Source organism: Etheostoma spectabile, chromosome 7, assembly GCF_008692095.1.
Source record: "Etheostoma spectabile isolate EspeVRDwgs_2016 chromosome 7, UIUC_Espe_1.0, whole genome shotgun sequence".
Classification (NCBI taxonomy): domain Eukaryota; kingdom Metazoa; phylum Chordata; class Actinopteri; order Perciformes; family Percidae; genus Etheostoma; species Etheostoma spectabile.
In genome coordinates, this window is record NC_045739.1 from 18,320,628 (window position 1) to 18,348,033 (window position 27,406).

Genomic DNA, 27,406 nt, shown 5'->3' on the forward strand with positions numbered 1-27,406 from the left:
AGCCACCAGGGATGTACCAATTCCAATTATTCAGTCCTAAACCAAATACCTGGCTTTTGGGTATAGGCTGATTCTGAGTTTCAATCTGATAGGTGTGGAAGTGACAGGGATCGTTATGTTTTGTTTAAGGCAACACCAGGCTTGACATTGCTTTGCTTACTTTGAAAAATAAAATGTAACAAATAAATGCACAGATTAACAATTCAAGTGTAAACCTTTCCTATGCAGCAACAAAAAAACAACACAACAAATGCTATAACTGCAACAAAAAATGGATACTAGCCACCTTTTACCAAGTAAAAAGGGAAATGATAAAAAAATTTGCAAAAGAAGAGCAGTACTGTAATTGGGACTGCACTGAATTCGTGGAGCTATAATGATAGCACAAAATTGTCCATTTTTTGCTAAAACCTAATGATCATGCTTTTATATTTTCATTCCTGTTTACATTCTAAATTTAAAAAAGTAGCCTTATTGCATTCTGTTAAATGAATAATGTGATTACAGTTTCCTGTGAGGATGCCTTTTGGAAATACTTTTTAGAAGAAAATCTCAAGCTCCTAGCAGGGAGACATTTACTTATTTTTGGGGCATTTGTGTACCTTTTTTATTATAAATTAGCAGTGAAGAGATGACCGGAAACAAAGGAAGAAAATGCTACAAAGATCCCTGATCACAAACGGGAACATGGTAATTCAAGCTCAATCAATTTTAAAAAATATTTCAAGACATGAACCTATACAAAGCATGTGTCAATTTCTCTGCACAAATGAGTCAAATTAGCGTCAAGTCACTGGATCAGCATGAACTAAGGTTACAGGTTGTATCAATATTGTGAAATGAGTTTTGTTTGGATTTTGGAAAGAGGTAATCTGGGTGAATGTTTATATGATACCCCTTAAACATGTTATCAATGTTGTTTAATCTCATGTTCTAATTAATGCACACACATTATTAATACTATAGGATTCAGTAATATTTCAATAAGTAGATTAGAGGGGATGGGATACAGTATAGAAACAAACTTCAGTCTTCTTAAAGGTATTTGTCTGCTGGAGACAACAGGCTGTCAGAGCGATCCCTCTGCAGTCTATCTGCATGACATTGAATTAGCATTCGCTGTAGTTGGTGCTGATAAGCTCTTATTGTTCTTTACACGGCGTGCTAAAGCAACACTGAAAGGTTAACAACTCTCTGCGGACCTGGCTGAGGCCACTGCTCTTGCCTACCCAAGATCCCCCAGGGGCAGCACATTGTGGAACGAGGTAACATGGTCGCCAAATTGAAAGAGAGGAACTACAATTCGTTGAATGTCCACTGGAGAGCTGAGGGCGAAACAGAGAAGTAGCGGAGAGAGGGAGAGTAAGGAGGTGTGGAAAGGGAGGCCTTGTGACATTTTGCTGTGAGGTATTCCTGGTCCAGACCTTGTTAACAGTCTGAAATTGGTCTTTGGAGTGTCATACCCCAACTGCTATTCTGCAATATAGATCTGTCAACTTGTGCTATTTATCAAGCTCCCCTCATGTATGTAACCACACATACACACACTCAGACACAATTACCGCTCTGTAGATATAAAGCCATGCTCTCAGCCAACAACAGATATTGTTGACACATCGAGACAGGAGCCGGGTTTTTTCTAGCCTGTGCTCACGGTGTAGTCAGGCAGCTGGGAGACGAAGCAGTGGAAGAAAAATAAATCTAGAAACCTGTCATCTCATTAAACCAAACAAGCATAAGAACATATTAAAACGGAGACAAAATGGTCATCTTGGCTTCCCCGTGAACAGAGTTTCCTCAGTGTGCAGGAGAAAATCAAAAGTGACCTTCCTCTTGACACAGCAACATGCCGTGGTGAGTTTTCATTTTCACAGCCATTAGTCAGGCGCAACAAAGCATAGATTTATCAGTCAGTTGCAGATATAGTTTTGAGTATATTACAGGGCCAGAACAACTCAATTTCCAGGGCACGGAATATAAGCTGAGCCGGCAAAGTTAGCGGGAATGCTGACTAACTGTGGAGTGCATCAGCCCAGCCAGCCCAAAGTCACGGAGGTTGGCTAAAATAAATGCCTTTTTCAGCCGCTGCCACAGTATCCAGGCACTCGATAGCTTGCCCTTCTTACTTTTTCAATGCCGCCCATGACAGTGTGACTTGATCTATGATGACTTGATGTATTTCATGGTGCCGTAAGCCGTGGATCGGTTGCACAGCACTGGTTGGGATTAGAGCATCCCCATGATAACTTCATCCACAACGACATCATGAATAACACGAGCAGTTACAAAACAGCACTGTTGCAGTTTGGCTTCAGCCTGTCTCCATCCATCAAACCTATCCATCCAATATGCTGACACGAGCAATTGTGGACACATTAAAAAGCTTATATGGTACAACCACCCACACATACATCAACTGTATACTGAGCAGACTGTAAGCCTCTGAGCTGAAGCTGTCTGAAAATATCTGTCTGCTGTCATATTTCATCTTAGAGTATTGATTATGTGATGCTATTATGCAAATGGATGAAGATTATTGTGGTTTTATTATGATATCTGTTTTGTGTTTGAACATGATTTCAGGCCTGTTGTATAAGGTTTTTTCTGCTTGTGATGTTGGCAGTGTGCAGCAGCAGCAGCAGCAGCAGCAGAGGTGAAACAGCTGGCTGGGGTGGTTGGAAGAGACAGAGAGAGCCTGTCTGTCTGGTTGACACCTGGGTGGCCCATACTGCTGTCGGCGCTGTCGGAGTCCCACACAGGGACCGTGGACGTCGGGCCAGGCTTGTAAGCTGCCAGAGACCCTGCTGGGGCACGATTCTGGACCTCCAACTACTTTACACGTAAGACCATCTGTCCCCCCATGCACAGTGCCAAGCTCTGCCCTTCACAACATAGCACTGCCAGACGAGACTCAGAGCAGGGCAGGAGGCACAACAGTGAGTCCTAAACCAGACATACTGTTAGTCTGACAAAATTCTTCCTCTGCAGAAGTAAAAAATAACATCAAATTTTTACTAAAATTACAGGCAGCTCATGTAAAATGCATTAAGACGAGGTACAACAAACTAAAAGACCTAATTTTAGAGAGACAGGAACGAGTATCTTATACAGAAGCATGAACCACCTCTACAATATATTGTGCACCTCTACTGGTAATTTAATAATCATCCTAATAATGATGCTTTTTTGATAAATATCCAACAAGATTAGCTAACTAGCTTTGCTGGGCACCAGAATCACTTTTATAGGTTTTTACAGGCTTTCTGGCTGGATAATAATTTGTAGCGGCCAGGTTTTCAGCCCTCTGTCATCTAAACAGCACAACCTGCTGCCAGATGCCTGATGGTCTTTCACTTCTAATTATGACAACAGAAAAATCCAACATTGAACACATTTTTAAAAGCAGCCATCAGCCATGCTCCAAACAACTATACTTTTGTTGAGCAAACTGTTGAATTACTGAGATTGTTTTTTGTTGCATTTTCTTTAGGGGCTTTTATTTCAAAATGGCATAGTATTTCTGGCTGGTTCATCAAGATGTCATCAAACCAGAAAGTTTGCAAGATATAGTTAAACCCATCTGGCAGCATCTTGATACTATTAGTATGAACAACCTAAACTGATTCTCTAACTTGAGATCTATCTATCTCTAGATCTGTGGGTGTGATGCTGTCATAAGTGAGGTTTGCTATTAATGATAAAACTAAGTAGATGTTTCATTTTCCTTTTCCTGCTGATTTACAAATGCTGCTCTGTGGAAAAGAAGGTATTGATTTTTTGTCTGATGTTTTAAATTAACTTGTCTGTTTGCAGCATTTTAGGGCTGAAAAACACTTCCACTTTTATCAGAAATACTAATTGCTTGGTTTTGCTGTTATTGACATGGATGGAAAAATTAGGTTGCATTGATTAGAAATTGAGAAGCCATTCTGTGGTTTTGTGTACGCAAGTATTTGATTAATGGATCTTCATTAATAATTTCTAAGTGCTTTTCCATCCCAAACTTTTGAAATTGCTGTTCAGCTACTGTCAGTAAAACTCAACTCTCCATATGTATCTGTCCAGGAAATGCTGTCATTAGCTGTAACTTATAGATTGTTGAATTGTAGACTTGTTGATCATTAGTGAATAAAAACTGTATTTTTTTTGAGAAGAGAAACAAATCAGTTAGTATGATATGACAGTGTTGTTGTACGTAATTTGTGCGGTGATTTTATGAATTTATCAAGACACCCGGTAAACACTGAGAAGTGTTGAGTTGCATTACCAGCAAACAACATCCACAACAAATTGAAATTAGAGTAGATCTGGAAAGAAAGGGAAATATGATCATATCTATATATACAATATATATATTTATTTTTGGTGTCAAACATATGCTTCTTTCAAACCAAGGTTTGCTTTTCTCTGCAGCTGAGGTAAATTAAGAATACAACAATTCTTCATTATTCTGCATCATAAATTTGAAGTCTTCCTTTTGCTCACTTTTTGGCTCATGTAGGGTCAATAATCGTTGTGTGGGAGTGTGAAAGCAGAAGCTTGTAGCCAGCATATAAACAATCTCCCTGCAGTCCACAGACTCTTATCATGGTGGCCATCAAGCAACATACGATTACAGTGTGGTGTGGTGGCATGGCAACAACGGGCCAAGCAGAGAAGGGGAAGGAGCAACAGAGAGTCAGGGAGCAGATTAGAGTGAAAGCTGGGAGACAAGCAAGGAAAAGCACATAATCCTCCGGTGTACAGTGTGCAGACTAGACCTGCACTACAGTGTCACACAGCAGTACAAAAAAAGGACAAACAAACATTGAAATATGGCCTTAAAAGGACTTACAAAATAAATTATTTTGGGAAGAAATAAGACACTTGTCTCATAGTATGACATTGTTAAGTAAGAATAATCAAAAAGAAATAACAGAGTGATATGTAACATTACATGCTGCTAGAACAACGCAGCCGCTATCTTGGTAAATCAGCTGATCAAATCCTACATGAGTCCCATATAACAAACTTTATTCGCTGCAGGACTTAGGCTCGTTGGTGTGTCATTATAGAAGTGTGAATACTAAGCAAGATAGCAAGGGAGATCAAAATATTTGTCTGATTGTATTGTTTAGGCCACAAGCTGCAGACTGTTGCTGTGCTGAATGTCGTTAATTTAAACTGTGACTTTGGCACATTAGTGCCCGTTTAAAATTTGAAAAACTTTAATTGTAAAATGTTTGTTCACCCATTTAAAGCAAGACAGTAACTTTTGAAAGAATACTCTCTTACAGAAGAAAACCAGTTACTTGGTCTGCTATGACCATTGTGCTACAGTTATACTACATGTTAGCATTTGTCATTATCATGTATTTACCAGTTGTGGTAACAGTGACCACTGCTTAGCAGAGTATGCCATGCACGGTTTATACGTTTTACGTTATATATAATTTATAATTTTTGTCTTTGTAAATACCTTGTGGAAAAGGTGTGTCAACTCTACACTCAAAAATCGAACATTGTTTTTGTTTGCATACCGACACCTTTGAGTGTCTTAATTGTGTCACTTTTCTAGCATGAACCCACTTAACACTTGAACCCAGTTAGAGTATGGAACTGGGACACATATAAAGTCTCCAAGAAAATAACTTTAAATAAATCTGTATTGACCGCTGTCCATGGTGCTGATTCCGGAGCTGTTTTGGGTGTTCTTCAACATTTGTGCTGACAGGCCACAAACCAACTATTGGGGAGTGATGGCCAAGGTTGGCTTATCTGATCAGCATTCGCATATTGCCTCATCTGTTAAGCTCACTATATTTATATTATTGATCAGGATCCTGGTTGCTGAGACTTGGAGGTGCCACGCCAAACAGCCAAAGGAAAATGTTTTAGTCAAGTTTAGTTGCCTAATATAAGTTTAGACATTTATTTATTCTCACTCCAACAGATGCCACTTATTAGTGTGTTTGCTTCTACTTCTCTGCACTTTGGTCCTATTTAGCAATGTTACAGTTACATTATCTCTCATACTTCACATCCCAAAAAAAAGATCTGGCGTCATTATCGCACTAATGCAAACAAAGTGGACTGTGCAGAACAGATTGGGGAGATTTTATTGTCTCTGGCATTGTTTCACCTGTGAATTACAGCTTTCGAAAAACACTTTGTTATTATTAGCAAAAAGACACAAGCCTTCCTCCAACAAAATTGCTTTCCAAGATTAGTTTATTGTCTCTGGGCGTTTCCATGCAAAGGGAGACTCTTAAAAACCTTTAGAAATACAGGGAAAGGTCAAGAAATGAGGCTTTCAACCAGTGACATTCTCACCTGGCTTACAGCTCAGACGGATCGTAGCTCCAACGACTCTTTATATCATCTATTTTTTTAGATTATTTTGTCTTTATTAGATGGGGACAATTTAAATACAACTAGGACACAAGGGGAGTGAGAGAGGGCCACAACATGTAAAAAAGATCCCCCACTGGAACTAAACAGGGGATGCTGCGATTATATGTATAGTTCTTTCAACCTCTTTTCAAATCATTCCAAACTAGAGTTACACTAGAATTCTATGAATAATGGATTATAGACATGTTGTGTAATACCTGGATTTCTGATGTCTCTGGTAGTCAGATACTGCTGAGAGTTCATTTCTCTTTTTATGTGTCTTGACAGGAGGGCATTGCCCACATCAGAGTGGATGTACATTACTTTGTACTTTTGCGGTGTGGAGTAAAAGACTACAACCCCACAGATTTATAAGAACAGAAATACTTGATATTCTCTGGGAAAAAAGGAAAAGCACTGAAATGGCAGAGAAGGCTATAAACCCGGACACTAACAGGTTCATAGTATGATTAAGTGGCCGTATAATGTATATTACTCACAAACTTAAAAAGAGGAATTCATATCAAGATACTAAAAAGAAAACCAGGTTTTGCGTTCACGTGTATGCTTAAAGCAAGGAATAATCATAGGACCAAATGTATACAAGTTATATCTAAAAGAGGCAGTGATCCACTCCTGGTGCTGCTGTGAATGAGTTATATTAAATTGACCCAAAGGACAGTGAGCCCCTGCTTAGTTAATAACAGCTCAGTGAAAAATCTGGAGTATGCCAAAGCCTCAGTGAAAGACACATATGAAACATGTCTAAAATTCAGTAAAAAACAAGTGTAACTGCATATACCCTGAACTAAAGGTCAGAGATATACGAACGGATATCTGAACAGTGGCAGCATTAGACCCATTGTGTTCTCGATATGCAGAAATTCCACCTTGTGATTATGGACACTATTTTTTAACTGTCAGCAGAAAGCCTTTAAACGAGCCTGTGAGCAACAGGTTGCATCTCTAATGCACTGGCTATTAATGGAGTGTAGGGTGTGGTGCAGCGGGAAGCCAGTAATAATCAATTTCCTGCTGCTGTAATCATAGCTGTCTGTAAGTAAATTAGCATCTGCTGAGTGTTACTGAGAGGCGTCTGCAGAGAGGGACTGGTGGTTAAAAGCAGTGTAGGGAGCGTGACACAGGCTGTGGGACTGCGGTCTCATGTCAGGTTTATTAGATTATGGCTAACATGAGTCATTCCGAGATGGAACTAATAGATGCATGTGATTGTGATATTGTGAGATCCAATCAACATCGCAGATGGACTGTGTCTCATCTGACTTATCACCCTCCTCTAGATATCATCCAATAACACAGAGGTGGCTCAGTATAAAATCTTATCTTAGAGAGTGGATGAACATCACACACTCTGCATTACAAGTGATCTTTATTCAGCTGGAGTATGTTAAAAAAAAAAAGCGGAAGAGGCAACATGAAGACAAGAGGCAAAAAGCGACTGATAATTTGTTGATGTCACACTGGCTGACTGGAGGAGGTCTATTATAGAATCCAACCAATCACAAACCAATCACAAAGATGAGAGTCAAATTTTAAAGTGATTATTGATTGGATGGTTAAACAAACAGATTACATCGGCAGTTGCTTTTAATCTGAGATATCATTTACTGCCATTAGCATGTAGCTACATGTGACAATGTTAACACATCAGTAGCTTTAAAAAAAACAATAACACTCCAGTCCTGCCTTCCTGGAGCAGATGATCATTCATAGAAGGCCAGAAAAGGCCGGCTAAGCTGACACTCAGCCGAGAGTAGCAAGAACTGTTGAAACTGAAGGGTTCAAAACAGTTTGGGTCAAATTTAACATTAGAATCCAACATTTTGGACATTGTATATATAACATAACAAATGTCCACTTTGATATGTGACAGAAGGAAAAGCAGAGGTGTAATTAATGAAGCCTGTTGGCTGATTGGCACCCGCTGTTTGCAGTATGATTTACAATGATTGGCTTATTCACACAACGCGGACATTATAACGTGACACTTTCATCTGTTACTGTGCCGATCATGTAAAAGAGAAAAGCACACAGCCCTTATTAAGAAACTGTGCCTTCAGGACGCAAAGCGAGCAGGAAGGACTTCCATACGGTTGTGATGTCCCCATTATACAAGGTTAAAGATTATTTATTTCTAAAGAAATACAACCTTGTATCTCACTTTATGGCTCCATAGCAGCAGTTTTTGTAAAAATAGGTTTGTGTCATAACCGCGCGACTTGCTGTCACATAGTCGACAAATTACCCTACAGTACAAGAGAAGCTCGCAGGCAGTTTTGACTTACATCAGCTGTTTTAGTTTAATTACTAATGTTAACTAGCATTTTAGTTAGCAATATTTAGCCCGTGCCTATGTTATCTCCTTACATATACTGTACCTATGCTCTCTCTTGGAATGATTGAGATTTTACCGTCCATGTGGATGTGAGATTTGGAATGATTGAGATTTCTCTTGGCACAGAGACCAGAAGACTTACAACTGTCAGACAGGTTGCCCACGTAACATCTAAGTCTTCAAGCTCAGTTTGAAACTGTGCGGTAACGCTCAGCCATCACTGGGAAGGTGCTTCTGATAGACTTCACTTGTCTCCTTGGAAATTTACGGCACCACATTGCTGATTTCTTTTAATGTCTATGCAACAGCCCAGTTGTGAAAATGCTAACCACACAGAGAAGACTGGACATTTTCTGGGCTTAAAGAGACAGGCAGTGTTTCATACAGAGGGTGAATATAGCTCCATATTTAGACAGGCAGTACAAGAAAAACAATGTGTTTTGAATATTAAAGCATGAAACATGTTCTAGGAGAAACCTAAAATACAAGTATGAACTGAAAATGACAATGGGAAATTTAAGAGTAATTGGCCGACTATAATTGGTAATTTCCTAACGCAAGTGTCTTTGACTGACATAACATTAATAACTACATTGTATGCAGGTGTGCCAGATGAAGGGCCCTGGTATTGTGCATGCTGATTCACTGGAATGGGGCACATAATGGAATGGATCTATCCATAATGTTAATAGTTACACCTGTGATTTTCCTGTTATGATTTTTCATGATGTTCTTGTTATGTCAAAATGTCTGCCATGAAAAAGGTCTACGGCCCATCACGGCAACATTTCTGCCACCACGGTATCAGAAATAGGGCTGTACAAAAGGGTGTCTATCAGCAGTGATTGTTAGTGCATGGGCTTCACACCGCGAGCAGGCACGCGCGCCACATGGAGGAAAAGGGAGAGAAAGAAAAAAGAGACTGCCGCTGTCCGGAGGATAACTAGCCAGTTGTTCAAACAGACCCCACTGCTAAAATAAATCTAAAGGAAACACTGACATGCTATTACTTGTCATTATCTCTATTTTTTTTAGTCACTGTTGTAATTTACTCTGATGTTATTTACTGCTTTATATATATTTATGATAACCAGTTACACGCGGAAGCTTCAGATTAACCATAGAGATATGAAAGTAGTTTCGATCTTCTTATCAAACCCTTGGTAAGAAAACAAACAAAGTGTTAAATTATTCATTTAACTAACCTAAATATGTATTATATCCTTTTAAAGTACACATCAACTTTATATTTACTGCTGTGTCAAAAAAAAAGCCATGAGTCAAACATTCATCCAGTGTTCACCTAGTGCACATTAAAGTCAAATTTGACTTCAAACAAAAGCAATGCTCAGAAAATAATTCTGGCTTAATCACAACACTGCTGTGTAAGTATTACAGTGATCTAAGGCAGAGATTCATGCAATGGACCCCACGTAGACACAAACATTAAAGGGTCCTGACCCACTGCCAGAATGTTGTTGTTCATTATAGTTATACATTACGTGGTTACTACAGTGGGGACAGAGGTGCCTATTATGGGAATAGTGATGGTTGGATCAATAAATACGATAACTTCCAGTTAATTCAATTACAAAATGTTCCTAAGGACCAACTGAGAAACCTTTTTTTAATTTATTCAACATGGATTTATCCACAGAATGATGCTCCTTTCCAGAGCACTCTGCTTGACATTCATACATTCTCACTTACTGTTTCTGTGTCTTGCTCAAGGGGACCACAGTGGGAGAGAGGAGGAACCTTTTCCTCTTACAGGACACCCTTTGTTGCTAGCTTTTATAACCATTGGGCCTCTTGTTTTGAATCAATCCAACAGAAAATCTTGCCCTCTATGGGACAATTTAACCCCCCAGGGCTAGAAAGGTCATTCAACTCACCGTCTACACATGCTGGTCTCGCCCTGGTGGTCCCAGCGATTTGGCCTCTCCGGCAGGCGCAGCGGGCCGTCTGCCTAGCGATGGTCCGTCTGGGAACGCTGCTGTCTCTGTTGAGCATCACTATCTCGCAGGTTCCCACCGCCAACTGGCCTGCCAAACACAACAACAAGGAAAAAAAGCACATCACATTAGAATAACGAGATTGCAATGAACATATTACAGAGGAGCAACTGGTCTTCGAAGACACAATCAACGGGCAGCCTGGAGACAGGGCGCTTTTTTCGTATGTATAGCACTGAACAGTTTAATACTCTCATTTCAGTCCCAAATAGAAAAATGAAAAAATGGATTTCAAAACTTTCAAAGCAGCAGGCTAGAGTGCTTCTTCAGTTTTAATACAGTATGGCTGACTGCTCTGTTGATAAAAGTGTATTATAGTGATGATGTGGAAACAAAGATCTTTCCAAGAATCTGAAAAAAAAGAACATTTTCTATTTTGTTAGTCATAACTACAAGTCAAAAGTTGCAAAATATTAAAGTGCTAACACTGACTGTGTTAGGAATAAAAAATATTCAGCAAACTTCATCAGATCATTGCATTGTGAGATACTGAAACTGTCCTCAACAACTTTGGGCAATTATTCAAATACCTTAAACAACCTCTGCTGTGATGTGAATGAGTGCAAATTACAGACATTATTTACTAGACAAACATAGTACTATGGCATGTAGATTGGCATACAGTTTAAAATACTTGTTATCCTGTAGTGTGGTGTGAGAAAGAAGTTCATGGGGTGTATAAAGTGGAAAAGTAAGCCATAACCTGGGAAGCATCAATGTATTTTTGTGTCTATGTGGAAAATTCTGGCCTGATGGTGGTGCTAGCAGGGAGATCAGGTGGTCCCCAAAACATTAGACATCATCCTCTGACTTAATACAATGAATATTCACAGCCAGTTGTCTGGATATCCTCAACATTTTCAATCAATCTGACTGATTGATTGATTGATTGGATATCCTGATGTTGGACAGTGTTTTACGTACAGACGGACAGCTGAATGTACTCAGTTTCACTAACCTTAGACCTGACCAACAGCAAGCCAAAACATTTTTAGTATTTCTAGCGGTTTGATTGAAATTTGTCAATCTTTAATGTTTTGGTGAACCCCTGACCTTTCATCTAGCACGATCAGCAGGTCTAAATTTCAGTTTCAGTGGGCAATCCAATCCTTTGTTGCACAACCAATGTTCGCAAAACTAATGACATTCCTATCAGCCATAGCTGTATTTTGTGTTTAGTGTTGATTAGCAAATGTTAGCATGCTAACACGCTAAACTAAAATGGTCAACATTATACTTGTTTAGCATCAGCATGACCATTTTCCTGAAAGCATAAATGATGATATCTAAACAATATTATATTATATTTCTATATTAAAGATCTATATTCATTATAGCCTATGTAATTTTTATGAAGTCAAAGCCAATACGTTGCATTTTAGCCTAACAGCCACACAATTGAATTTTAAAATATTTCGTTTTGGGATTTTGTGTAATTTGACAATTGAACTAGTTAATGGTCCGCTGGCTATAATAATGTGAGACTCTGTTGACATGACAGTTGCTGCTGGGCAATGTGTTCCTACAACAGACCCGATTTTCAAGGCAAGTCAAGCTCTACTGAAACAGCAAATGAACAGAATGTCTTTAAATGATGATTACCTTTCTCAGAAATCTCTGCGGTGTGTATGTGCTGTTCTTACACTTCTATCCAAGCAAAGAGAATTACTTCAGAGTTCTCCAGGCATTACAAATTGATGGATGACTCCCTGGCCAACGAATAGCGGTTGTACAGGTACTTTTATGTTTCAACGTTGTCAGAATGTGATCTCTAATTACACAAACTGGACTACTTGGGAGGGGGGGATAATTGCTGTAATAGTAACTGTTTTTCATTATCTTGACTTTTTCATGTCAGGGAAGTTAAAAGAGTTTTTAAACTTTTCACTCTCTTTACTTGGCATGAAATGAACGGGATGAAATGAACACAATTCTAGATTGAAAAATGTTCATTTTATATATTGAGTGAGTTTGGATGATTTTAAGATTGTGTATGCCAGCGGTACAGTACACCTGTGTCAAACTATTATCAAGGTGAAGAGATGACCTTGAACTGCAGCTGTGGCTCATTCATGGCCCTGATGAACGCTTCTGATGAGTCACACTGAATATTCTAGGTGTAACATTGATGTTTTCAATGTTGAGATTTATTAAATAAACCCTCCACGTGGCCTTTTGTTGCTGACAGTCTCATTGAACACTTAATGTTGAGGCAGCAGCATTGTTTTGGTACAGTGTTTGGAAACCCAAGGGAACATATTTAATTGTCTTTTATTGAGGCCTTCCTGGTGTGTTTGAGGGAATTATGAACTGTTAATAGTCTTGTGTTTATAGGTAAACAAGCTTTAATCACAGGAAATTGCTTGAGGGTGTCTGCTGCTTTCAAAAACACATTTTGAAGAATAAATTCAATATATGTTAATGACACATTTTCAGTAGCATCTTTTTCATTTAAAATCAAAGGGACGTTTGTTGCAGCCTCAAATGAGTACTAAAAAATGAATCAATAACCACCTGCTGAACAATATTAACGTGGGAGTGCATCAAATCTGACTACTTAAACTCAGCATGTTTCTTAATAAGTGAAAAATAAATGCATGTGAACTTAAAGAACTATTTCAATTTCTCTAGGGTGAAGATTGCAGCACAGAGAAAGTTGGGGAAAGTTACTTCAACTTTGTAATAATCTGGACAAAGTTACACAGTTTCTTTTTTTCCTTTCTTTATTGAATGGAAAGCTGCCAGTGAAAGCCATTCAGGCTGACACTGAAATAAAATCAGTTCAGCAAAGGTAGATTAGAGAAGAGTCTGTGCTGCAGTTCTTGTAAGGGCAATCCCTGGCATTCACCAACCATCACTCCTTTACACTGCTGTTTCTAGTTGCTTCCCAGCACCCTCAAAGGCTCATTAAGTGAGACGTTAACTGCTAAATAGCATGAAATGACTGTAATAATGGCAAAGGTTGAAAGGGTTGTTGATCAACATAAATGACTCATAAAATTGCCTCAGTGGGTGCTGAGATGTTTCAGAAGCTACTTACTTTTAGAGAAAGACATGTTGGAAATATTCCAGATAATGATTGTGGTTTGGTTTTATTTTTGTGACCATGTGAGATTAACCCACTAGGGCGCAAGAATTCTCTTTGGTCCCCAATGACCACCCAACCAATTACTCCAACTATGTGCACTGACAATGTAACATTACTTTAGACGTGAATCAATTATGAATCAGAAAAAGTAACACCCTTTTGGGCCCTTGACCCTTGAAGTTTTACATTTCCATGAACTTTGATGAGTAAAGTCACAATCTCCGTAGAATGTAACCCTGTCATTTTGTAATCCAACAACCTTACATTGTTTTCCCTGGCCAACACGTTTGCTTGAACTCGTGGTCCTCAGAGGATGGACCCTAATGTTGTTGGCAAATCCTTGCTCTTTCCTCTAGCAACACAGTCAGGTTACTGTAAGAACTCAAATCAGAAGATCAGATTGCCATGAAATGGCAGCTTCATGTTCTCCCTTAAATGAACCCTTTGATTTTCAACACTCATGGGCTTTCCCCTGGGTCCACCTCAACATTGCAACCTCTAGCACCTGCAAACCAAGCTTAAGACTTTTGTATTAATAATTTGTCCCTGTCAGTACCCACACTCAATCCCAAACGTTGGATTTTAAATTAATGGATTTGTGGGTGGGTTGTTGGTCTCAGTGGCAGCTATCTTTGTGATTTAAACTAGAATGGTGTATTTTTTTACATAAAATTATCATCTAGACCAGTCTTGGGAGTCATAAAATACAATAACCTCTATGAAGAACTGCTATGCACATTTCATAGCCTCAGCCATGCTGCCCACCCTCCCCTACCCACCATTCAGCCCACCCTCTACTTTTTTTCTGCTAAGGCGAGTCCCTGTTTACTTGGTGGGTGCTTGGAGGACAGAGATGCCATCAGATATCAGTGCTCGCTGCCGTGTTTCCACATTGAACAGATGAATGGGCTTCATGCAATAAGCCTGAAGGAGGAGAATAGCAAGGCGGAGAGTGCGTGTGTTGGGGGGGAGGGGGGGCTTTGTAATGACTCCTCAGCCACAGCCAGTGCTCCATCATACGTACAGGAGTTAATTCATATGACAGTAGGTTTCTGTCACTCAGCAGCGTGAAGACACTTGGCCTCATCTCTGTTTCACATGATGAAATGGGCATTTGGCTGCTTTGGCGGCAAGGCGCTTGCCAAGTCAAGGAAGTCGCCACGTTGCAGTCCGGGCTATGGATCATGTCAAACATCTAGAGGGCTACAGGAAGCCGATACAGAGCACAGAGACTGTCTCTCACCACTAAATGGCACCCTGATGACCTTCACTGATCACTGAATCACAACACTATATGCTGCACAGGAGTTTGAACAAACACAGCATACAGCAAAGATGTGAGTCTGTGCTCTACATATCAGCACTTTGATCAGACACACTGCAGATCTACAAAGTAAAGGAGCACAAATATCTTAGTATCTCTGCCTGAAATAAGCTGCCAGGAGTCCACACTTGCTTTCCCAATTTTCCCAATTCAATGTGTGTCATTAAGACTGAGAACTGCTAAGCATGATGAGGTTATTAAACTACATTACACTGGCTGACTCTGACCACATAAAGCAAAAATAGAAAACTAATGATTATCTTTCCTGTTAACATTGCAATTGGTTCCACATTTAGACATGTTTAGTGGGGCTCGAAAGTTTGGGCAGCCCAGGTAAAGATTTGTATTAATGTGCATAAAAAAGCCAAGAAAAGATGTACGTTTGGAGAAGAAAGGGAAAAAAATTTAATGAAAAGAACCTCTGTCCAACTGTTAAGCATGGGGGTGGATCAATCATGCTTTGGGGTTGTATTGCGGCCAGTGGCACAGGGAACATTTAACGAGTAGAAGGAAAAATGGATTAAATAAAATTTCAGCAAATGTTGGACGCTAACTTGATGCAATCTGTGAAAAAGCTCAAGTTAAAGAGAAGATGGCTTCTACAAATGGATAAGGATCCTGAACACACCTCAAACTCCACGGTGGATTACATCAAGAGGCGTAAACTGAAGGTTTTGCCATGGCCTTCACAATCTCCTGACCTCAACGTAATTGAAAATCTATGGATAGACCTTTAAAAGAGCAGTGCGTGACAGACAGCCCAGAAATCTCAAAGAACTGGAAGACTTTTGTAAGGAAGAATGGGCAAAAATACCTAAAAAAAGAATTGAAAGGCTCTTGGCTGGCTACAAGAAGTGTTTTCAAGCTGTGATACTTGCCAAATGGGGCACTACAAGGTATTAACTCTGCAGGGTGCCCAAACTTTTGCAGACACTATTTTTTTTGTTTTCTTTTATTTTGAAAGTGTATGGATGATGATGGAAATAAAATCTAACTTTTTGTGACATATTATACAAATGTCTAATCTGTCATTTGATGCCTTTTGGAGATTTTTCCATCTTTTCTTGACTTCTTTATGCACATTAATACACATTTTTACCTGGGGTGCCCAAACCTTTGAGCCCCACTGTACTTATCAATAAAACATTCACTTTGTTCTTATTATCTTTCTAATCTTTTTTTCTTGTTTCTCTCTTTAATTAAGACTGTGCAGATACATCAGTAGTTAGTCCTAACTGATAAAATACCTTTATTAGATTTAACAGACAAACACATCAGACACAGCCATGCACTGCTCCCATTCAACTGAAACCAGATTGGGTGCTATGAGAACTGCTCTGCTTTTTCTCATGTAATCTGCCATGAAAAGAATATATGACAGGCTGCACTGAATGAACTATGACAAGGAATCCCATTTCCATAGTAAAACAATATTCCTTTATAGATTGTATTATTACTCGCAGGCAGCTAAAGCTGGAAGTGATGTTTTACAATGTTTTATTGCAGAGATCGTCTCTGCAAACTACTCTTTCGAACGATGATTATTAAAAATTCCACTTCTTGTAAAGCTAGTTTAGTTAATTATTCATGACAATATGTATTGTATTTGGTATTATTCCCCATAAAGACACAGCTATAGCACAGAGCCATTATGTGTTGGCTTGGCTCAAACGTCCTGGCATTAAATCTAACCAGTTTTTCCTGAGAGAGTCAATCAGACTCTAATCACAACACTGGCATAGAATAATGAGTCTCAGTGATTATCTTCCTTCCATTGTATGTTCCTTTCTCGACAGAAGAGCCATTCGCAAGGATGAAAATGGGACTGCCAACAAAGCGCCAATTTAGAGAGTATGACAATCATATTAACGTGCATCAAATCAGATATGAATTCAAAGGATCTTTTATGGAAGATTTAAAACATTGTGTTATTCGTTACAATATTAATGCTACAGGTATCAGTCAAAATAAATATGTCCTTTTTGTGGTGGCTCCAGTTATCAAGTTTTGTAATGTATTGAGCACTGACTAAACCTCCATACCTGTCATGTTTTTGTCCTTGTTTTAGTCTCTGTTATGGTTTTGTCTTGTGTGGGATCATTTCATTTCGTTTCTGTTGCTGGTCGGATTATTGTTCTGTTCGGTGCTTCTCTGGTCAGGTCTGATCTGGCATGTTATATTTGTCAGTGTTCAAGTTTATTCCTTTTTCCTGATTTGTGAAATCTTCAGTATTTTTGGAAATATTTTGCCTGCATCTTCAAGACTCTTTTGGTTGTATCCTTTTGCTCCATTAAATCTTTGAACTTTGCTCTCGTCATCTCTGCATTTGGATCCAAGTCTCCTCTCCAATCTGACAATACCACCACAAATCTTAAATCTGTACTCCTACCTCACACTAGTACTACTTGGACTTATTCGCTCTTGAACGTCTTGTATTCACAGCTGCAAATAATGATTATCATTATTGATTATGGATTAATTTAACTATTCAAATGGACTTTTTTTGCACCTACTAATGAACAGGTGGTATTCATTAAGTTAAAATGAGCACTCTAAGACACTAATGACGTTTTTCCATTACATGGTACCTCAACTCCGCTCGACTCGGCCACGGTGCCCTGTCCTCCTTTTTTCATTGCACGCCTCATGCGTGAGGCGAGCGTGGCTGGTTGTCATAGCAGGGTACTGTTGCAACCTAACGCAACACACACAAAGAACGTCGAACATGTGTTGCTTTTGATTCTCAGCATGTGGCTGTTGCCAAAACCAGAAGACAAATTTAGTTTCAATAGAAGCTGGAGGCAGCAAAAAAAAAAATGCTGGCTAAACTACTTAAACACAGCGGGTTTGTTCAGGACACCCCCGTCTGTCGCTAGCAATGATGACGCAGTGAATAGTGACGATTCTCTCCGACCAATCAGTAGTCTGCAGGTTTTCACATCACCTTTTGGTATAGCCTTAGCTCGCTTGGAACCTCGACCGAGGTGGAACTAAAAAAGTACCTGTTAGCATGTTTTGGTTTGGTAATTTGGTTCATAAACTAAGAAAGGCGAGTAAAGGCGAGTCATGGAGGTACCATTCAGTGGAAAAATGCCATAAGACTTGTTTTGTCCCACTAACACTCCAAACCCCCAAAATATTCAGTTTACTGGCACATATGACAAAAGAAAGCAGCAAATATTGAGACAGTGCAAGTACAGTAGGGACTGTTTGACATTTTTGCTTGAAAAATTACTTTATTGCTACAATTATTTATCAAAAAAGTTGACCATTATTTTTCCGTCAACCCCAGTACAAAAGTGTCCATTAGGCTCATTATTTGGATTTTTTGCTTAATGGTTAACCAATAATTGATTATCAAAATGATTCACTACACATTTTCTGACAATCACACAATCAATTAATTGAATACGTTTTTCAGTCCCACTTGTGACATACATTAGTGCACCAAGGTTAATTACCACTAACTTGGACAAATTACTGTTATTCACAACGTAGTCTCACACTGCCGGACCTATCTCCACAGCACTGTTGAGTAAGGTCTTACTACACCACACATATGTTCTAGGATAGGAGAAAAATATCTGGGTTGTTTGCATTTCTTTAAACTAGAGATGCACTGAAATGAAAATTCAGGATGCACTGGGCTGGAAACCAAAACCTGACTGACCGTGACTTATTTTTTCAAACCCATTTTAATAGTTTTTTTGTATATTTGAAATAATGTTATACTTTTTAATTGATTTAAATTATTTAATGAATCTGAATTGAAAAAATACAAATCAATAAAATGATCACACTTTTATTGAAAGTAACCAAAATTTTACAACATATATAAAACACATTAAATATATTATTCATTCAATTTTGTAACAATCACATGTCAGAGATGTTGATGTACTCTGCATATTGGATACATATATTTTATGCTCATTTTGGGCAGTTTTTGTCTTTCAGCCAAAGACCAAAAATGCTATTTTTTGCTGAAAATTTTCGTGCATCCCTACTTCAAACCAATCACAATTGTCTTGGGCGGTGCTAAATTTTGGACGCAGTGACAGTGGCTCTGCATTGCACGAGCCAAATTTTCTTCTTACCTTGCCATTTTCAGCATGTAGCTTGCTAACTCAAAGTATGTTGTTGTTTCACGTAGCAAAGGGATTTTGAGAATGACAACACTGAGACGATGTCAGGCTTCATCCTGGAAATGTACTTTGGTTGATCCAGACTATTCACTGTGTTACATTACCTAAAAAGCAGGCTGATCAACATAAAAAGTGGATCTAAATTACTGGATCAATATCTGGATTTATCCTCTACTGCCTTTCTGATTTCAATCAATTTGGCCTAATCGTCTCTTTGTGCCCGTTCTGATTTCACAACTCTGTTCTTACCAACTCAGGACTCAGGAAACAGTGATCCCTTTTGACTAAGCATATGCTAGTCAAGGCAGCCACAGCCAAGTGCATCTCATTACCTTAACATTGTTTGACGCCAGCAGCGCAGTAGGTATCATGTAATAATGACACCCGGTGAGAGAGGTAGATGTTTGACTGACCCCATGCTATATGTTTCCTGATGGCGCTGTGAGATTCTGCTGCTAAACAAGTACGGCAGCAGAACAGTGGAGCAAAACACACGCTTTTTATTAATGTGCTTGGTTTACAGGGAATACAACCGTTTGATTTCACATGCTATTTGAATACTCTACAGCGGTCCGATCAATATTTATGCAAGTAAACAACTCTCTGCCAAAGTCAGAGGACTTGTAATGGTACCTAAGAATGCAATTGAATCTGTAGCTAAAATGAATCAGGAATTATAGCAAAGGAAGGTGTGGGAGCAGCAGGGGTGACTTCTGGAGATGAGGGGTGTGTTATGCTATTACATGATGAAGCTCATTCATCTGCAAGCGGAAAACTAAGCAGTGTTTTGGCAGGCAGTCAGTTCGCCATTTATTGTTCTGAGGAGCAGTTCCAGCTCTCACATCCTTATGACAATACAGGTTGGAGTTTTCTGCTCTGAAAAGCACTTTATATTAACAAATGTGTACCTACATTGCATTAAAATGTGGGGATTCTTAAAGCTACAACAAGCCTGATTTGCTATGCAGTCATGAGCACCCAGTGGGGCTGCAGAAATAGAGGAAAATGCACTGCACCCCCACCAACGGAGAAGCCGGAGATGTGCTCAAATTTAATTCTCGAGTCAGGTGTGTACACTACTCCACCCACGGGGAATGACAAATTGAAACTCTTGTAGCAGCAGTAGGATGGTGCTCCCACTGGAGAAAGTCAAACTCAACAGTGTTGGGTCATTTCCTTTTTCACTGGAAAGCAGTGATTTGTTGTTTAGTTTGCTACTGTAACTTTACTGGACATCCAGGTCTTTGCAGTTAAATTCAGAGCTGCCGTTGTGTGACATTGCCAAAGGCTGCTTTAAAATAGAAAATATTCCCCTTACAGAGCTAGGACTGACACTGTAATTTAGGTCTGTCTTGTACAGTACACATGATGGAGGTGGCGTCTGATAAATTTCTGTTGCAGTGATGCAGCACAGTCTGGGCTGCAGAGATATTACAATGTAGGGTACACTCAGACAATTGGTTGTAGATGAATACAGGCTTGAGGCATAACAAATAAATGTACAATATGCCTTGCAAAAGCAAACAGTGGCTCAGTTGAATGTTATGCAGAGAGGACTGTAAAGCCAAAGTGACTCACTTCAAATTCCATAGCCCTCTAGGATGTCCTCCTTCTTTAATGCAAACCCGGAGAAAATGGTGAGCATCAGAAGGCTAATATGACCCCATAAGCACTGTACAGTAATGCATGAGTATGTGAACTGCAGCTCTAATATTCAAGCACAGCACTCTCAGGAAATATGGCATTAGGCAGAAAATAGAGCAGGACACAAGACTGAAGGAATATATCTCAAATCATTTACAATACTCTGCCAATGATGGAGCAGTTTCAAGCCCAGAGCTTTCCGCAGAGAAAATAAGAAAGCAGAAATACACTGAGCAGTACACTACACTCAACCACAAGGGAGGTCAAAGCTGAAGGCTAGATGGAATTCATATTCAGGGAGATGAAATATGAGCTTTGTGTGCTGCCAAATTGATTTAGCTATAAAAAAAAAAAAAAAATCTTTTCATTTTGTTCCATAAAGATGCTCATACTTTTACAGCTCTGCCACCTATAGGAGCAAGCTTCAATGATTTGCTAAGAATTTACAGCCAAGGTCATAATCAAAGCAGGTCTCCTTTTGCATGCTTAATGTAGCCTTGAAGAAGAGTGGAATGAAAATCATCATTTTCACTTCAAAAAGTCGGTAATTCTCTGCTACTCTGATTAGTTTAATGCTCTGATAGATAGACGATGCTCCCTGAGTTAAAAGAGAATACCAACCAAAGATGTTTAAATACATCACTCTAGTCACCCATGAAGACTTACTGTCTCCCACACAAGAGCTGATTTGCTAAGAAAAAAAAAAAAAACAACCAAGATAGAATCCGTAATAATTTACCAGGATAAAATCTGTCTGGTTTGTGAAAGACATTTGGACAGGAGGCATCAGAGAGAGACACATGGCAGAGTCCAAAACGCAAAGAGTGGACTGACTGTGTGAGTCGGTCATCAATGGAGCTCTGTGCTGATTGTGAAGCCACAGGGACTCACTTTAAAATTTAGTGACACAGCCAGTATAAATATCTCAGAAACTGTGTGCTGTCATTCGACTGTGTGCAGGTCCCATCGACAGTTTACTGCAGAGCAAGTAGACTGGATAGATGGTTGTCTCTGCTTCTCAGCTTCAGGGCGCTGTTATTTGTGTTCAGGAGCGCTGATTGAATTATTCAAACAAATCAAAGTGACACGTTCATCATGACGTGACATGTGCTGTAAAAAGCCCCATTGCTGTCTGTTGCACTTAAACGACACCACGTTTAGGATCTACAGTGTAGTTCTGTAGATGTGTTCAAGTCATTTGAATCATCCAATGAATCTTCTATTTGGTGCTGGTCAGGTAGCACAGGGATTTTCTTAGAGCCTTTTGCTGCCTGTTGCTGCTTAAAATGATATCCATGAGAGGAAGGTTAGTGGCCCTGAAAAGCAAAACAACAAGCCAATATAGACTATAAAGCTCTGTTGAAATGAGGGTACCTGCAGAAGGTGATAGTTCTCTGTTGGTTCATCACTACAAACATTTCACACGTTTCACGTTGTGTGATCCAATGTTAATATGAGAAATATTTCTTAGTGGAGCTTTAAACTTCTTCAACAGGAAATCCGAAAAATACAGATGTTATACTTTGTTTGACTGACAGTTGATCTTTGGAAACTGCAGTGCAGAAACAGCAATGACTGCTTACCGTAGCATCAAAGTTGCTCACAGATTTGTATTTGCACTTCTAAAATGCAAAATAGCCTCATTTGATCACAATATTTTAGAAGGAGGAATTTTTATGTTGAAGTTGAAATGTATATTAGAATTCCTTGAGCTGAGTTAGAGCAAAGGCTAACTGTCCGTCCACCCCCAACTTATAAATGTGGATAAAAATGCTCCATCCCCTCCTCTTCCTCTTCACATACACACACACACACACAATCCAAAGCAATGTGGGTGACAAAGCAAGGAGGAGTTGCCACCACTCTCTAACTGCACCACTGAACCAGAATGTGGGTCCAGTGAGGAAATCCAGACATTTCCAAATATATTGTTGAATAAACTGGCAACGCTGAGAGCGGCTGACAGGCCATTTATCGTGGCGGGCGCTGGCCCAATGGCGTGCGCGTACAGGGCTGCTGTGCTTTGATTTCCTGTCCTGGCCACCATGACAGATGAGCTTCGGAGAGAGGGTGGAGGCGACGCAGCCTCTCACCACCACAAGGCTTCACCTCTCTGCCCACCAGTTCAACCACACTCTTCGCTGCTTCAGGGGCCTTCCGGAGCCGGGGAGGTGGAAGTGCTAGGGAGCTGGTCAAGGAAAGTGATGAATGCTTTGACTCCATCAATGGTGGACAGCCATAAACACACACAAAATATATACTGTCAACTAGCTAATGAAATGATAAAAAGCAATGGTGGTTTGACAGCACTGACTGGTTACAGCTGCCAGTTTCAGAGGAGGATTTTAGTGGGATTGCAAGATTACAAGTGCAGATAAATAATATACTACATGCATCATTCTTAAAATTCAGCTCAGAGCTGGAAGGAGGAGAGCGACAAACAGAGAATGGCAAAGCTCAAATCATATCCAGAGGTATTAACTAGGCCAAATCCAGCAGAATCTATTTACTCTAAGAAAATCAAGGGTATTAAAGTTCACAAGAGATTGATTGAACAATTTTGTACAATAACACTCTAATGAGATCATTTTCAGATGAAATCGAGTCAATAATAAATGGCTGAGGGGAAGAGGAGAGCTGCTGTAACTCCTCAGATAATATGCAGAGGCTTGAAAGAAGGTTCAGGGGCTGCAAAAGGAGACTGGTGAAAGTAGCATTTTAGGAGAAAACACTGCAAATTAGAGGCAAAGGGAGCACATTTCAGTGCACAGGCAGTTCATTTTTCACATCAGTGTCTACTTTTGTTCCTGGCGAGCAGCCAAAGACATTGATGTAGGCACTATCCCTCCTCCACAGCGGTAATTATGCTGCTGGCCAATGCTTGATTAAAAGATCTAATCTGCAAACTTAGTGTTCAACATCTCCCAACAAGTTCCAAAGCTTTAAGCCCGTTCTCTGTGTCTTTGACAGCACTGGAATCCGAAAGGTTTTGTCATGGACGGCAGCCATTGAAGTGCAGGGAAACATACTTTTGCTTTCTATTCTGTGTCAGGGTGAAGGTGTAATTGCACCAGCGGATGTATTATTCAAGAGGAAAGCATGGCATGGATGGATATAGCCTTAACCTGAGTGAAATTATAAAAGCTTTGAAGGCAGGCCTTCTCCTGTCTGCACGAGGAATTAAAACAAGCAAACTATGATGCTTTTTCACCTAAAGCTAAATTATGGCTTCCCTAAATTGTTATTCCACAAGGTTTAGCAAAGAGCCTGCATCAGAATAAAGAAAACCATGAGGTTAGTTTAACAATACGGTTATATATTACAGTATTGTGAGAATATGGTCACTGTAATATATTACAGGCTCTTAAATAATATTATAAAATGGTGTTAGGTCCAATAATGCCACTATACACTCTCTGTTCAGTATCATACACTCACTACAGGAATGTTATAGGAAAGATACCAAATCAAATTCCAATCAATCAACAATCCAAAAAAACATAATGTACAACAAGGTCACCATACATTGCCTGGTGATGGGACACACATTGGACATTGTGGGGAATGTTCCAAAGGATCACCAGACCTGACCACACTATGTGCACTTGTATCCCAACAAGAAGCCCTCGGAGACAATGGGGCAAAGTCATTAACAGTTAGAAGTGCCCTTACCCTCTCTCAGCAGATGGGAGTAGATGAGCCAGAGGAGCAGCAGGCAACAGAGTGACGCACCTCCACCTGCGGAGAGCGTCTTCACTCCAGACTGCATCCTACACCTTCAGCCTTTTAGATTATCCAAACTTTGAACGCTTGTGCCCCTCAGATGTCAAGCAGATCAGCGGAAGAGTTGCTAATCCAGTGGCGTCTCCACAGCCTGTCGTCGGCATCCATTTTGAGGTTATAATAGAAGAGAGGAGCTGATAGTAATCCCCTCTTGCTTTTCAAATTCCCTCGGTGAGCCGCATATCCATCTAGGCTGCTCAGCGCGCACACGCACACACACACACACACGCGCGCACGCGCGCACACGCACACACACACACACACACACACACACAGGGTACAATGTCACCAGATCTGGCCAAGTTTACGCAGCTGTGGTTTCAGGAGCTGGAATTCACTGGCAGGCTTCTGCAAAAACTGTTAGTATGTAGATGCAGAGGAGTGAGCGGCAGCAGTCCCTCGCAGTTTTGATCCTCACACGGACATATGCTGACGACGTTGCTAGTACATTCAACCTCTCAACATCCCCTGAACGCCGCTGTCACCTCTATTTTCCTCCTTTGCGCTCCGCACTGTTTCTTTTATTATTCCCAACCAACTTCTGCACCGAGCGCGGCTCTGTGAGACTCTTCAGAGAAACGCGCAAGTTAACCCAGGCGGACATGACGAACATACCAATCAGCACAAACACTTGTCCGGAAACGCAACACTCCATGCGTCCAAAACAGCTGAAGGCGCAAATGCGTCATATGTGGCCACATATGCACTGCAGCTCAAGCGAAATGTCACGTCAAAACAAGAGCGGCGGGTCTCACGCAGCGCACTGCCGCTGGACGAAACGCACTCTGAAGCGCGTCAATGCAGGCGGTGCAGTGAAGTTGGACACACTTGTCACCTGTATGAGCCTTTGTGGATGCTCTGGGAAATTGTCAGGGGTGATGCCTTGCATCTCGAAAAGCTCCCCTTCCCGCATAGCAAGTGTTGGTTTTCAGATGAGTGTGTCAAGCCTTATTCTGTCCCGTTCTGCATTTGCATGCAGGCGACAACGAAGAAGAGGATTTCCTCCCTTCATTCCATAGCAGGAAACGCTTCTTCTTTTGCTGCTGTACCCTGAGTTGCCTTGAGTTACAATGTTTCCATCTGCTCTCTCTGTCCCTTGCTTTCTCTCTCGCTCTCTCCTACACACATACACACAGTGCCCCAATTCCTTTTGCAAAGTGAGAAAAAAAACTTTGAGCTCCCAGGCTATAAATCCTAAACTGTAGATGATGATGATGCTTATTTATACACAGTAAGATGTCCCATCTTAGCCCACAGGGAGTATCAAAGCAGCACCAGCCTTCCCCACATTCTGACATGAAACTTTTCTTCATGTTTTTATGCCCTCATTCACACTGTAGGTGGAAAACGTCCTTGGGGGCTGCATGGTCTGAGGACTACACTGGTATTCTGGGATAATGTGAAAGGTCTGTTCCTGTACTGGTGGCAGGATAATGTGCAGTACCCCAGAGCTCTTTTAAGTCACATTTTTATGTACTGTCTAATCTCAAAATCACAGTGTGTGTGTGTGTGCGCTAAAGCTTACAGGTGCCAGTCTATCTTTTGAAAGAACACCATTTAAGACTCCCCTGCCACTCGTGGACCATTGCCATAACTCACCCTCACTCTCTCTTACTCACACACACAAAATTCCATGACCAGTGAATGTGCCCTTTATTAGCAGATGGAGAAGTCCCCCCCTCTGCTGTACTATCAGCCAGCTTTTATGATGACGTATAGGCCCAGGCCAAGGCCTGTCACCTCATCGGTGTATATGAAAAATGACAGGACCTCATACTGCACAGACTATTTGTGAAGTATTAAAGGTATAGTTTGCTGATTTTCCACCTTATGTCTTAAAATCTGCTTGTTTTATCTCCATTGCTGTAACCAACTGCAGCGGCTTACTTTACGTGGACAACGGTAAAAGAACTACAGGGAGAGTTAGGATGCTGAGAGGAGAAATTTGCTTCTCTTGTCTACAGCTCAGCTCAGCCAGATTTCAGAATCAAGAACCACGTTTCAGTCTGTCAGAGTGACGTCCCAGCAGGGATTGCAGTGTAATTAATCACAATCCATCACTGTGACTGACAGGGTTGTGAAAGTTCTGCCAGTTTATTTTTCACCCATTATTGTTATGTTTACGAGTAAGACATAGACTTATTTCATTTGCATTTGGGCATGTGTGGATTGTGCTCAACAAAAAAAATCTGAAAAAGATTAAAAACATTGAATTATTCTTAATCTTAAAACCTATCTAACTTGAGTGTTACAACCATATTATACTTTATGCTTCTACTTTGCTACGTTTATTTTTCTTCTGTCTTTAACAGCCTCATTCCACTATGTGAATACTTTTTATTTTTGATACTTCAGCAGCGTCCTTTTTGAAGCATATACTTCTGTCCTTAATGTCCTTAATGTTAACATTGGATCATGTGATGAAACCACAGAGAAAAATCACAGGCCAGAGCTTGTTAGCATCTTTTGTACTCGAGCTAACTGTCCAGTATTTAACAGGGAAAAAACAAATATTTTTTTCTGAGGTACTGGAACAGACCACAACAGGGCCAAAAGGAAACGGAATATTGGAACTTTTGAAGTGGTGTTGTCTGAGGTAGATGACGTTCAGCACGTCCACAAAAAGACCAGAGAACTGACAAGGTAGCAAAGTGGACAGGGTAGACCAAATTTAAAACA

The 27,406-nt window shown here is 40.1% G+C and overlaps 1 protein-coding gene across 6 annotated transcripts in view; it reads right to left on the reverse strand.

The window, feature by feature from the left end:
* tafa5l (TAFA chemokine like family member 5, like) overlaps window positions 1-25,841 on the reverse strand; it is a 42,590-nt gene extending 16,749 nt beyond the window's left edge. For 2 of the 6 annotated variants that reach the window (XR_004332778.1, XR_004332777.1), the window contains exons 1-2: window positions 24,617-25,841; window positions 10,624-10,773 (exon numbers count right to left, since the gene is read on the reverse strand). Coding sequence is in view for 2 of the 6 variants with exons in the window: in XM_032521291.1 (XP_032377182.1) it covers window positions 10,624-10,773; window positions 24,617-24,713 (247 nt within the window). In the remaining 4 variants the exon portion in view is untranslated. The remainder of the gene's footprint in view (window positions 1-10,623; window positions 10,774-24,616) is intronic. The other 4 variants (XR_004332780.1, XR_004332779.1, XM_032521291.1 and 1 more) reach the window with 3 other exon arrangements.
* Between the last annotated feature and the right edge of the window lie 1,565 nt (window positions 25,842-27,406).